The 12,342-nt window shown below is 42.0% G+C and overlaps 1 protein-coding gene across 14 annotated transcripts in view; it reads right to left on the bottom strand.

Moving 5' to 3' along the window:
- The window catches only part of TANC2 (tetratricopeptide repeat, ankyrin repeat and coiled-coil containing 2), a 713,825-nt gene that overhangs the window by 34,085 nt on the left and 667,398 nt on the right, over positions 1-12,342 (bottom strand). For all 14 annotated transcript variants that reach the window (XM_048830451.2, XM_048830452.2, XM_048830456.2 and 11 more), the window contains 3 exons: positions 6,061-6,183; positions 3,733-3,969; positions 681-866 (listed from right to left, as the gene is read on the bottom strand). In XM_048830451.2, the coding sequence (XP_048686408.1) occupies positions 681-866; positions 3,733-3,969; positions 6,061-6,183 (546 nt within the window). The remainder of the gene's footprint in view (positions 1-680; positions 867-3,732; positions 3,970-6,060; positions 6,184-12,342) is intronic.

Genomic DNA, 12,342 nt, shown 5'->3' with positions numbered 1-12,342 from the left:
AACCACTTTTTAAAAAAATTACAAATATCTCCAGTAAAATTCTGGGGAAGTTTCCCATTAAAATAATCCTGCGTGCTGTTAGGAGTCATGTGACCAGGTTGCAGAGAAGCTCTGTTGCTTCAAAGGCACATCTGTTCCTAAGCAATTCAACTTGTGTTCCCTTCGACAGTGTGATTTACCCAGCTCCCTTTGATTAGCTCCTCTGATCTGATCATGTTACTTATGTTTTCATGGATTGAAGTTTCATAATTAATGAAATTAATGAGAGGGGTTTTATTTAAACAGAAACAATTTTTTAGCCAAATAGTACTTCCCAACAGGAAAATAAACAGTATTTTACATATCATCATCTCTGTGCACATAACCAACAACTGCCTCATCTCAGAGTCCCCTACCCTCACTGGGGAAGTGGGGTGAGCAGTACATGGTTTTACCTTTGCCTACTTAAAGGTATATTCAAATAAATTAGGGGCTTTTTACTCTCCCTCTGGATGGAAGCCTGCATAGATTTTGCCCAGGCCACCAAGGTTGCCAAGAAATTAGTGGATCCCACTGACTTGGGAGGAAGTTACTGACTCCACCTCCTAGACCCTCTGTGCTCAGCCTTGTGACCAGGGAACACAGCTAGCCTATTATTTCTGTATCCCACAGAGATCCCGAACAGTGTAGTTACATCTTACCTCAGTGTAGCCCATGCTGGCTGCTGCAATCAGTGCCTGTTGTATGGCATGGCTCTTCTTAAATACCCCCTGCTGTTGCCCAGCCATTGTCCAGTCACACTGAATCAAGAACTTCACTACCTCCAGGTGACCTCTGAGAGCCGCATGAACCAGGGCACACTGACCGTTTTTGTCCAAGTGATCCACCTTTCAGGGGAACAGAAAGACAAAATAAAATTAAACCAAACTCATGTTTGAAAAACCATGGCTTTCGCAGCGTCTCCAGCCCTGGCTTTGTAATAATGCCACGTGTGCAGGATGCACATTTTCTGCATTCTTCTAGTTAACCACCCCATCCATAACCAGTCAAAGTTCACTCCCAAAGAATCGCTGCCCTGAGGACAGACATCTTCTTGGCCACAGCTGTTTTCTTTGGGTAGGTCACCGCTTTACAGCTTTGGTTTTCGTCACACTAAAAGCATACTGGCCTCATTCCTGCAAAAGCACGTTTCCGCTGTGTTCTCAAGTATGCCAACTGTAGTTCCTGTTGCACTGAAATTCTACCCATTGACTTTGTCTGCCTCAGGACACAAAGAGCCACTGAGTCAAAAGAGAATGTTCTAAACCCACCATTTCACAAGTCTTCAAAATGAGCAAAAATACCTCATAATGAGTCCACTGTTAGAATGATTAGCCAGCCTGTTTTATTCAGCTGCACCTTAGTCAGCCTCACTAGAAGGGGGCAGCACAGAAACATTAATTAAAACAGAAATTTCAGGTGGTGATATTATAATCTGATATCCTACTAGGAAGCTGAGGGCTGCTTTCTAGGGGTTTGTCCACAATGTGACCTTTGGCTTCTAGGTCCTACCATAATACAAAGAGTATTGTATCACAGCAAAGCATTTCCGCTAGATTCTTTCTACTCATTAACCACTTCACTGCTGAACAACTTATCAGTTTGTTCAGGAAATGCACATGACCATTGTTGTTTAATTTATCCACGATACAACCCAACATCTCTGAACCAAAAATACCGGCTACCAGAACACTGTGTATATTCGCTCAGTACCGAAGGGTGATACTCACGAAAGCTAGCTTCTTTTTTTCCATTTGGGATGGGGATTTTTAAAATCACATTCATGCCCTGGGTTTCTCTCCCATTTCCCCTGACTGAGGATATAACGGAACTCCATTGGAAGTTTATTAAAACCGCTTCTTATCAGTGAGTGTTAGGGAGTCACCCAGCTTATCTTTTTTTTAAAGTCTATTTTTTCCTTTACATTGTCCTGACAACTCAGCAAGACCTGACATCCTGACATTCGTATTAAAACCACACAAGCCTTTAGTTTGCTTTCAGAACTAAGGCAAAACATTTACAGAAACCACAAATTGTTTCCAGGAGGCTGCCATTCCAGTTCTGGGCAAAAATTTTCTGTTCAACAAAATGTTTGAAACCTGACTCATTACACACTATTAACCGTTGAAATGCTCACCACAAAGCTAAACAAAGGGTATTCTTACTGGACGAGTTTGACAGAAGTGTTCAGAGAATATTTCCAACTGGTGTGTTGCAGTGGTTCTCAAACTTTTGCATTGCTGACCCATTTCACACAGCAAGCCTCTGAGTGTGACCCCTCCCTTATAAATTAAAAACACATTTTTTATATTAAACCCTATTATAAATGCTGGAGTAGAAGTGGGGTTTGGGGGTGGAGGCTGATGGCTTGCGACCCCCCACATAATAACCTTGTGACCCCCTAAGGGGTCACGACCCCCAGTTTGAGAACCCCTGGTGTATTGGATATTGCAAAACAATGTTGCTATTTAACACTGTGGTCAAGGACTTGTAGAGAAATGACTTCAGCGAGCCATTAGCAAGGCAGGATTCCTCAGTTCCAGTATCAGGCCTGCATCCCTGAATGCTAATTACAGACCCTGCAGAACTGCTATGCCTTTTGTGCTAGTGACATGTTTCAAAGTAGCACATTCTCATAGAAAAGCAAACCTAGCCAGCATTGTGGCTTCACCTGTGAGGAACTACAAACAGGATTCTAATCTTTTCTATCACAAGAACAAAAAACTGCAATAATTAAAAAAACCCTCACTCACACATGCACACCAGGAACAATGGAAAATGTAAGACCTGCCAATTAGGGCACACACAGTGCTATTTTTAGTACAATGCTTGGATACCATGGGAATAGGTGCCTTAGAGAAAAAGAAATGGGACAGAGAGAGATTAAGGCAAGGTCCCAAATCCCATTGAATTCAATGGAATCTGGGCACCTAACTCTCTTACACTCTTGAAAATCTCAGCCTAACTAGACAGGTAAAATAGACATCAGACAGCTAGCAACTGTGTGTGTTGGCCGGGGCGGAATCTTCATAGGCGCAAATGGGAGTTAAGTGCCTTCCTCCCATTGACTTCCAATGGAGCTGACTATCTGACTGCCTTCTTGTGCCTTTGAAATGCTCCCTCTAGACAGAAACACAAGAGGGCAGAGTTGGCATCTCTTCAGATATTTTTTAATTGCTGATGCTGCACTTGGGGCTTATAAGAACACAGGCTTTCCATACCAGATCAGATCACTGAAGCTACCCATGTTCAGGCAGTAACCAGTCCCTCCTGAAGAAGGAGAATCCTCACCATGACACAACTAATGCCCAATACTATGTGTGGTCCAGCAAACTCACACGAGATGTCCAGCCCCTTGCAGGATTAAGCATTTAATAATGAAGGGTAACTATGGCTTTGTAAGCAAGAAGGTAGGATGCTGAAGCTTCTGAAGATGCCAGCACTTGGTAACTGTAGGAATTTGGTTTAGACTGTATAGAAAATGTTCCAAGAGAGTAGGCAGTCTGTTTTTATCATTTAGCCTGTCTTCATGTGCAAAAACCAGAGGAAAGGGTGCTGTTAAGAAACGTTACTTGGCAAAGGAAAAAGCGAACAGTGGCTCAATTTCTTTCCTGAGGTTTGATATGTACTTCACATGCTACCTGCTTTCTCCTCCATGTAAATATGGAATTCCTGGGAAGTCAGAGTGTCATCAGATAAATACAGTCTCATTACCTGGGCCCGTTTCTTGCACAGTAGCATAACAATGCTCAGATATCCAGCCGCAGCAGCATATCCAAGAGGAGTCAGGCCACTTTCAGAAGAGGCATCTACGTTGGCCCCAAACTCCAGCAACAAAGCCACCATCTCTGTGTAACCAAGGTGAGACTGGACACATAAAATTGGGGCATTGTTTAGAACTTCGGTCCGGTAGTTAACATTTGCACCTCCCAAAATTAACAACCGACTGACCTGAAGGGCAAAAGAGAAACTCATCACTACAATGTTTCAACAAAAAGACAAGCCCAAAACATGGCTTTATTTTAGGTAGAGGGAGCGCTGTCTAATCTTTAACATTTTCAGAATGAACTTTGTTCTGTAATTTGCGTGGTGTTGGAGCAGGTTGGTCTTAGACAGACTGCCAGACATAGGGCCACAGGGAGCCTCACATGGGGAAAGACAGTGGGTGGTTCTGTAACCGCTTGATCATCCATCCAACAGGGGCCTTGTGATGCTTACTGGTCACCCAATTGCTGCTTCCCCTCCTGCTGCCTTCCTTGCTTTGGGCTGCAGAGCGAAAGAGACAGCTCGTGAAGCTGCGATGAGAGAGGGCCCCTGATAGGGAAGGGATAGACAGGAGGATGAAGGGCCCCCTCTCCTTACGAGGAGGCTCTCTCAGGCTGGCCCCATCCTCATGTGGGGAAAGGTCTGCAAGCCCCGAAGGTTCTCTAAAGCTATGTCTGCACTTGATTTTTTTTCCACTCTAGCTAACATATTTGTACATGCTAATCTGGACACTTCACAAATGTTTGCAGAGTGTCCATGATAGCATGTACAAATGTGTCAGCTAACTCAACTTAATTGGCAATTAACTCATGTTAAAGAACTCTGTTTCTACCACAAATGAACTTAGGATGCAATGGCTTCTTAGACCAATCCACCCTATCCAGCTCATGGGAATGCCATGTCTCATAGCCTGATAGCAATAGGTACCAGGGTTCCACGCTAGCTTGGTCTGCTCAGATTTATAATTAGAGTTTTCCTTCTAAATAGACAGACTTGCCTGAAGAGGCTAAGTGAGCTCTGTCTGTGGGTCTTAAATCAAGAGTTTTCCTTCATCTAGATATACTTGGTTCATGGCAAATGCAACCCTTTTGGGTTTCCCCAAGATGGGCTACCTCCACCCACCACCTGGGGGACACAGCTCTACACTGTTTTATCCCAGCAAATACAAGCAAGGTAAGTCCAACCACCGACTAGATGGTGGGACATCATATGCAGGGACATGACCAGGCTGGGCTTAATGGAGGAACAAGCTATGCACAGGAATGAATGGTGACATTATACTGCTTTCCATAGCTGCAAAAACGCCCTGAGATGAAAAGAAGAAAAGAACTCTAGAACAGACAAACCCCCAAGGCACTGTCAGGTTTACAACACCCAAGGGGGCTTTCTGTATATTTCGGAGAGATCAGTGGCAATGAAGGATGATAATCAGGAACAGATATGACACTGCTCTTTTATGCCACTGGGAGTGGCTGGGTCATTACACAAATTGAATCTATTTCCCCATGTTATGTATCCTCACACCTTCTTGTCAACTGTCTGAAATAGGCCATCTTGATTATCACTACAAAAGTTCCCCCTCCCTTCCTCCTCCTGGGGGGAGGGATAGCTCAGTGGTTTGAGCATTGGTCTGCTAAGCCCAGGGTTGTAAGTTCACTTCTTGAGGGGACCATTTAGGGATCTGGGGCAAAAATGGGGGATTGGGCCTGCTTTGAGCAGGGGGTTGGACTAGATGACCTCCTAAGGTCCCTTCCAACCCTTATATTCTATGCTAATAGCTCATTTTAATTAATTAGCCTCTTAGAGTTGGTATGGCAACTTCTACCTTTTCATGTTCTCTGTATGTATATATATCTTCTTACTGTATGTTCCATTCTATGCATCTGATGAAGTAGGCTGCAGCCCATGAAAGCTTATGCTCAAATAAATCTGTTAGTCTCTAAGATGCCACAAGTACTCCTGTTCTTTTTGCTCTTTTATAGGAATTAACAGAAAATCCCTGCTAAACGTAGAAGAGTTGGGGAGTCGCTACTCATTGGTATCAAATCTTAACTGGACACTTAAAGACCAAGGTCCTGGTTCAACAAGTTACTTACATACCTGTGTAACTAAGTTTCTGAGGAGTTCCATGGAGTTCAATGAGACTACTCACATGCTTAACATTACACATGTGCTAAGGACCTTGCTGAACTGGAGCCTTGGAGAATCTTTTGTACTTGGACCACTGGAGGCTGAAAGCACTAAACCAGCTCGTCAACTGTCTGTTCTGTACAGTACCTTTATGTTAGGGGTGTAGAGGTTTCGCAGAGATGCCAATGCCATTGAAAGACCTTCTGTGCTGTAGGAGATCCAAAGCCCTTGCAAGATAGACGAGGACACCCCTACTTTTTTACTCAGCCCCTAAAGAGAGAGATTCATCCAGTTAGTTCTAGTACCCAACATATTTGCTTTATGTTATGCAGAAGGAATTACTACATGTAATAGAAAATATTAATTAACAAAAGAATTTCACAGATCTCAGGCTGTAGAATTAGATTCTTGCTAACAACAAAAAGCCAGTTAGCTGAGAATAACTTTAAGCATTTATAATAACCACACTCACTTAAAATTCAACCTTTATCAACAAAGTGCTGGCAATACAAAACCCTTATTTAAAAAAAATACTAGATGCAGTGGGGCAGATCCTCCGTTAATATAAAATGCCACAGTAATGAGCTGCCGGCGACACAGAAACGTGCAGCTGTGGCTTACTGTTAAAGGCTCGTATTCTCGTCCCAGTGCATCTTTCTTTAATGGAGAATGAGAATGCTAACCAAAATACTCTTCCCCGCCAGTTAAGAATAGTCTCTACAGACTAAGGTTGCCACAGAAGCCATTTATCACATTAGACCCCCGCTGTGAACGAATAACTTGTAGCCCCAAGAAAGAATCCCCAAGTTAATGCTGAAGTGATATCTTTAAACCAGCCCTGTCACTCTGAGGTTACAGGGTCCCGCTGAGCTCTCTTTCAGAGAGTCCCATTACACTGGGTAATGTGGCACATTCTTTGTTTGTTTATAAAGTACCTAATACCGTGGCAGAAACTGATTCACAAAATATTCTTCTTATTCACAGAGCTGACTCAACTTGTCCTACATACTCCATCATAGAAAGATAAATTAAGGAACTTTTACCAAAAGAGAGTAGACATTTTCATATCTAATATTAGATTATCTCCAAATATCTTCTTATTTGGTAAACATAGTTATTTTATGCTTACTAGATACCAAGTACTAAAGTCTTTTTGAACAGCACTAAATTATAGGTCATGTAATAGTCAAGGGAACTTGCTTTCCTGCTATAAGAATGATAATTTATTCATAACAAACAGATATTAATCAGTGGCCTGATGATAGGCAAAAGAAAAGGGGAGCCTATTTTTGGATCAGGTTTTAAAAGGATAGCTTTACTTCTATAGTGCTTTAACATTATTTCTACTGTAGTCTCCAAGGAATTGTACAGATGTCTTTGGCTACTATTTTGACATGCAAGACCTGATTTCCCACTGCCTTGAACCTTGTGTGGTCATTTACACTTGTGCAAAGTGAGTGTAACTGCTACCAGTTCAAGTTGGTAGTGTTTTACACCCATTTTGCAATAATGTAAACAACCATACTAGGCCTAGGACAATGAAATAATTATGCATAAAATCTCTATAGATTTTTACTGCCATTGTTTGATCATCATCATTTGTTGGCATTAAACAGCAATGACTGTTTTGCCGTTGTAATCTGACATGTTCCTCTATATACTTGCATTAGTAACCTTTTGTCTTAACATCATGATACCACAGACTTGAACATTTTTTTATCTAGAGACCATCATAGAGCATGTCAGTCGAGTGGCTGGACTGTACTACCTAAGTAACAAATAGTAACTACTGTGAATACTTAAAGGCATTTTTTCAGTTAAATATACTTACCATTTAAAACCATTTTATTTTAGAAAAACAATAGAAGGTACCTACTGAAGAACTAACAGTTTTCTAAATTTATTATTTTCAAGTCCTGCAGCTTTTAGCTAAACATTTGTCAAATAAAGACCATAAGAACGGCCATACTGGTTCATCAATGGTTCATTTAGCCCAGTATCCTGTCTTCAAACAATGGCCAGGGCTAGCACCTAGCCCTGGCCATTGTTTGAAGACAGGATACTGGCAGTTGGAGATTTAGGGACACCTGGAGCATGGGGTTGCATCCCTGACTATCTTGGCTAATTGCCATTGACGGACCTATCTTCCATGAATTTATCTTATTCTTTTTTTAACCCAGTGATATGTTTGGCCATCGCAACATCCCATGGTAGCAAGCTCCACAGGCTGACTGTGCATTGTGTGAAGAAGTACTTCCTTACGTTTGTTCTAAGCCCTTTTGCCTATTAATCTCATTGTGTGACCCCTAGCTCTTGTGTTATGTGAAGGGGTAACTAAATACTTCCCTATTCACTTTTTCCACACCCTTCATGATTTTATAGACCTCTATCATATCCCCCCTTAGTTGTCTCTTTTCCAAGATGAACAGTCCCAGTCTTATTAATCTCCCCTTGTAAGGAAGCTGTTCCATACCCCTAATCATTTTAACTACCCTTCTCTGCACCTTTTCCAATTCTAACATATCTTTCTTGAGATGGTATTCAAGTGTGTATTCAAGGTGTGGGCATACAGTGGATTTTTATAGTGGCATTATGATATTTTCTGTTTTATTAACTATCCCTCTCCCAATGGCTCCTAGCATTCTGTTTTTTTGACTGCCGCTGCACATTGAGCAGATATTTTCAGAGAACTATCCACAATGACTCCAAGATCTCTTTCTTGAGTGGTAACTGCTAATTTTGACCCTACCCTTTGCATGTATAGTTGAGATTATTTTTTCCAATGTGTGTTACTTTGCATTATCAAGAGTGAATTTCATCTGCCATTTTGTCACCTTATTGCTCACTTTTGTGAGATATCTTTGTAACTCTTCAGTCAGTTTTGTATTTAACTATTTTAGTAATTTTGTATCATCTGTAAATTTTGCAGCCTGTTTATCCCCTCTTCCAGATTATTTATGAACATGCTGAACAGCATAGGTCCCAGCAGAGATCTTTAGGGGACCCTATTTACCTCTCTCCATTGTGAAAACTGACCATTTATTCTTACCCTGTTTCCTGTCTTCTAACCAGTTACGGATCATGAGATGAACTTTCCTCTTATCCCATGACTGCTTACTTTTCTTAAGAGCTTTTGGTGAGGGACCTTGTCAAAGGGTTTCTGAAAGTCCAAGTTCACTATATCCACTGGTTTCAGAGTAGCAGCCGTGTTAGTCTGTATTCACAAAATGAAAAGGAGGACTTGTGGCACCTAAGAGACTAACCAATTTATTTGAGCATAAGCTTTCGTGAGCTACAGCTCACTTCATCGGATGAAGTGAGCTATAGCTCATGAACGCGTATGCTCAAATAAATTGGTTAGTCTCTAAGGTGCTACTAGTACTCCTTTTCTTTTTATATCCACTGGATCACCCTTGTCCACATCCTTGTTGACTCCCTCAAAGAATTCTAACAGATTAGTACTGCATGAGTTCCCTTTCCAAAAGCTATGTTAACTCTTCCTCAAAATATCGTGTTTATATACATGTCTGATAATTTTGTTCTTTACTACAGTTTCAACCAATTTGCCTCATACTGAAGTTAGGATTACTGGCCTGTAATTGGCAGGATCACTTTTGGAGCCTTTTTTAAAAACAGGTATTATATTAACTACCCTCCAGTCATCTGGTACAGAAGCTGATTTAAGCGCTAAGTTACCTGCCACGATGAATAGTTCTTCCATTTCATATTTGAGTTCCTTCAGAACTCTTTAGTGAATACCATCTGGCCCTGGTGACTTATTACTGTTTAATTAGTCAGTTTGTCTCCAAACCTCCTTTACTGACACCTCAGTCTGGAACAGTTCCTCAGACTTCTAACCTAAAAGAATGGCTTGGGTGTGGGGATCTCCCCCATGTCCTCTGCAGTGAAGACTGAAGCAAAGAATTCATTTAGCTTCTCTGCAATTGCTTTGTCTTCGAGTGCTCCTTTAGCCCTTTGATTGTGCAGTGGCACTTATAATTGTTTGACAGACTTCCTGCTTTCACATTTACTGAATTTTTTTTTTTTGCTGTTAGTTTTTCTGTTCTTGGCTAGCTGCTCTTCAAATTCTTACTTGGCCTTATTATAGTTTTATAGTTGACTTGCCAGAGTTTATGCTCCTTTCTATCACAATCAGTAAGATCAGACTTCCAATTTTTAAAGGATGCCTTTTTGTTTCTAACTGTCTCGTTTACTCTGCTGTTTAGCTGTGATAGCATTTAATAGAATCATAGAAGATCAAGGTTAGAAGAGACCTCAGGAGGTCATCTAGTCCAACCCCCTGCTCAAAGCCAGATCAATCCCAGCTAAATCATCCCAGCCAGGGCTTTGTCAAGCCAGGCCTTAAAAACCAATAAGAATGGAGATTCCACCACCTCCCTAGGTAACCCATTCCAGTGCTTCACCACCCTCCTAGTGAAATAGTTTTTCCTAATATCCAACCTAGACCTCCCCCACTGCAACTTGAGACTATTATTCCTTGTTCTGTCATCTGCCACCATGGAGAACATGGTGGCTCCATCCTCTTTGGAACCCCCCTTCAGGCAGTTGAAGGCTGCTATCAAATCCCCCCCCCCTTCTTTTCTGCAGACTAAATAAGCCCAGTTCCCTCAGCCTCTCCTCATAAATCATGTGCCTCAGCCCCCTAATAATTTTTGTTGCCTTCTGCTGGACTCTCTTCAATTTGTCCACATCCCTTCTATAGTGGGGGGCCCAAAACTGGATGTAATACTCCAGATGTGGCCTCACCAGTGCCGAATAGAGGGGAATAATCACTTCCCTCAATCTGCTGGCAATACTCCTACTAATATGCCATTAGCCTTCTTGGCAACAAGGGCATACCGTTGACTCATATCCAGCTTCTCGTCAACTGTAATCCTCAGGTCCTTTTCTGCAGAAGTGTCGCTTAGCCAGTTGGTCCCCAGCCTGTAGCAGTGCATAGCATTCTTCCATCCTAAGTGCAGGACTCTGCACTTGTCCTTGTTGAACCTCATCAGATTTCTTTTGGCCCAATCATCCAATTTGTCTAGGGCCCTCTGTATCCTATCCCTACCCTCCAGCGTATCTACCTCTCCTCCCAGTTTAGTGTCATCCGTGAACTTGCTGTGGGTGCAATCCATCCCATCATCCAGATCATTAATGAAGATGTTGAACAAAACTGGCCCCAGGACTGACCTCTGGGACACTCCGCTTGATACCGGCTGCCAACTAGACATCGAGCCGTTGATCACTACCTTTTGAGCCTGATAATCTAGCCAGTCCTTAACCTGTTCTTTCATCACTGAGGGCTGCTCACCTCCTCCCCATACTGTGCTGCCCAGTGAAGCAGTCTGGGAGCTGACCTTGCCTGGGAAGACTGAGGCAAAAAAAGCATTGAGTACTTCAACTAGACATCGAGACTAGACATTGAGACGTTGATCAGTAGCCGTTGAGTCTGAGGATCTAGCCAGCTTTCTATCCATATTATTGTCCATTCATCCAATCCATACTTCTTTAACTTGCTGGCAAGAATACTGTGGGAGACCGTATCAAAAGCTTTGCTGAGGTCAAGGTATATCACGTCCACCGCTTTCCCCATATCCACAGAGCCAGTTATATCATCCTAGAAGGCAATCAGGTTGGTCAGGCATGACTTGCCCTTGGTGAATCCATGCTGTCTGTTCCTGACCACTTTCCTCTCCTCCAAGTGCTTCAAAATAGACTTCTTGAGGACCTGCTCCATGCTTTTTTCGGCCCTCTTACTATTTTTTTTATTTGAGGAATATATTTAATTTGAGAATCTATTATGTATTTTTAAATAGTCTCCATGCAGTTTGTAGGCATTTTACCCTTGTGACTGTTTTTTCTAATTTCCATTTAACTAGCTTCATCATTATTGTGTAGTTCCCCTTTTGAAGTTATATCCTACTGTGTTGGGTTTTTTTGGTGCTTCCCCCCCCCCCCCATAAGGATGTTAAATTTAATTACATTATTGTCACTATTACCAAGCAGTTCGGCTACATTCACTTCCTGGACCAAATGCTGTAACTCCACTTAGGACTAAATCAAGACTTGCCTCTCCCCGTGTGGGTTCCAGGACAAGCTGAGGTGACATGTATGAAGTCAATATGGGGATATTTGAAATCCCCCATTATTATTGGGTTTTCTGTTTTTGTAGCCTCTCTAATCTCCCTGAGCGTTTCACAACCACCATTCTGGATAGGTGATCGGTAGTATATTCCTATTGCTATATTCTTATTATTCAAGCATGGAATTTCTATCCATAGAGATTCTATGGTACAGTTTGATTCATTTAAGATTTTTACTTTATTTGACACTATGCGTGTAGAGGAAAAGTTTGTGTGTACTTGGGGGCAGGAAGCAAAGACCTCGGGAATTCTGGCAATTATTACTCCCTGCTTTTTATATCAC

The sequence above is a fragment of the Caretta caretta genome, chromosome 27 (assembly GCF_965140235.1).
Source record: "Caretta caretta isolate rCarCar2 chromosome 27, rCarCar1.hap1, whole genome shotgun sequence".
Taxonomy (NCBI): domain Eukaryota; kingdom Metazoa; phylum Chordata; order Testudines; family Cheloniidae; genus Caretta; species Caretta caretta.
This window is presented reverse-complemented; position numbering and strand designations above follow the sequence as displayed.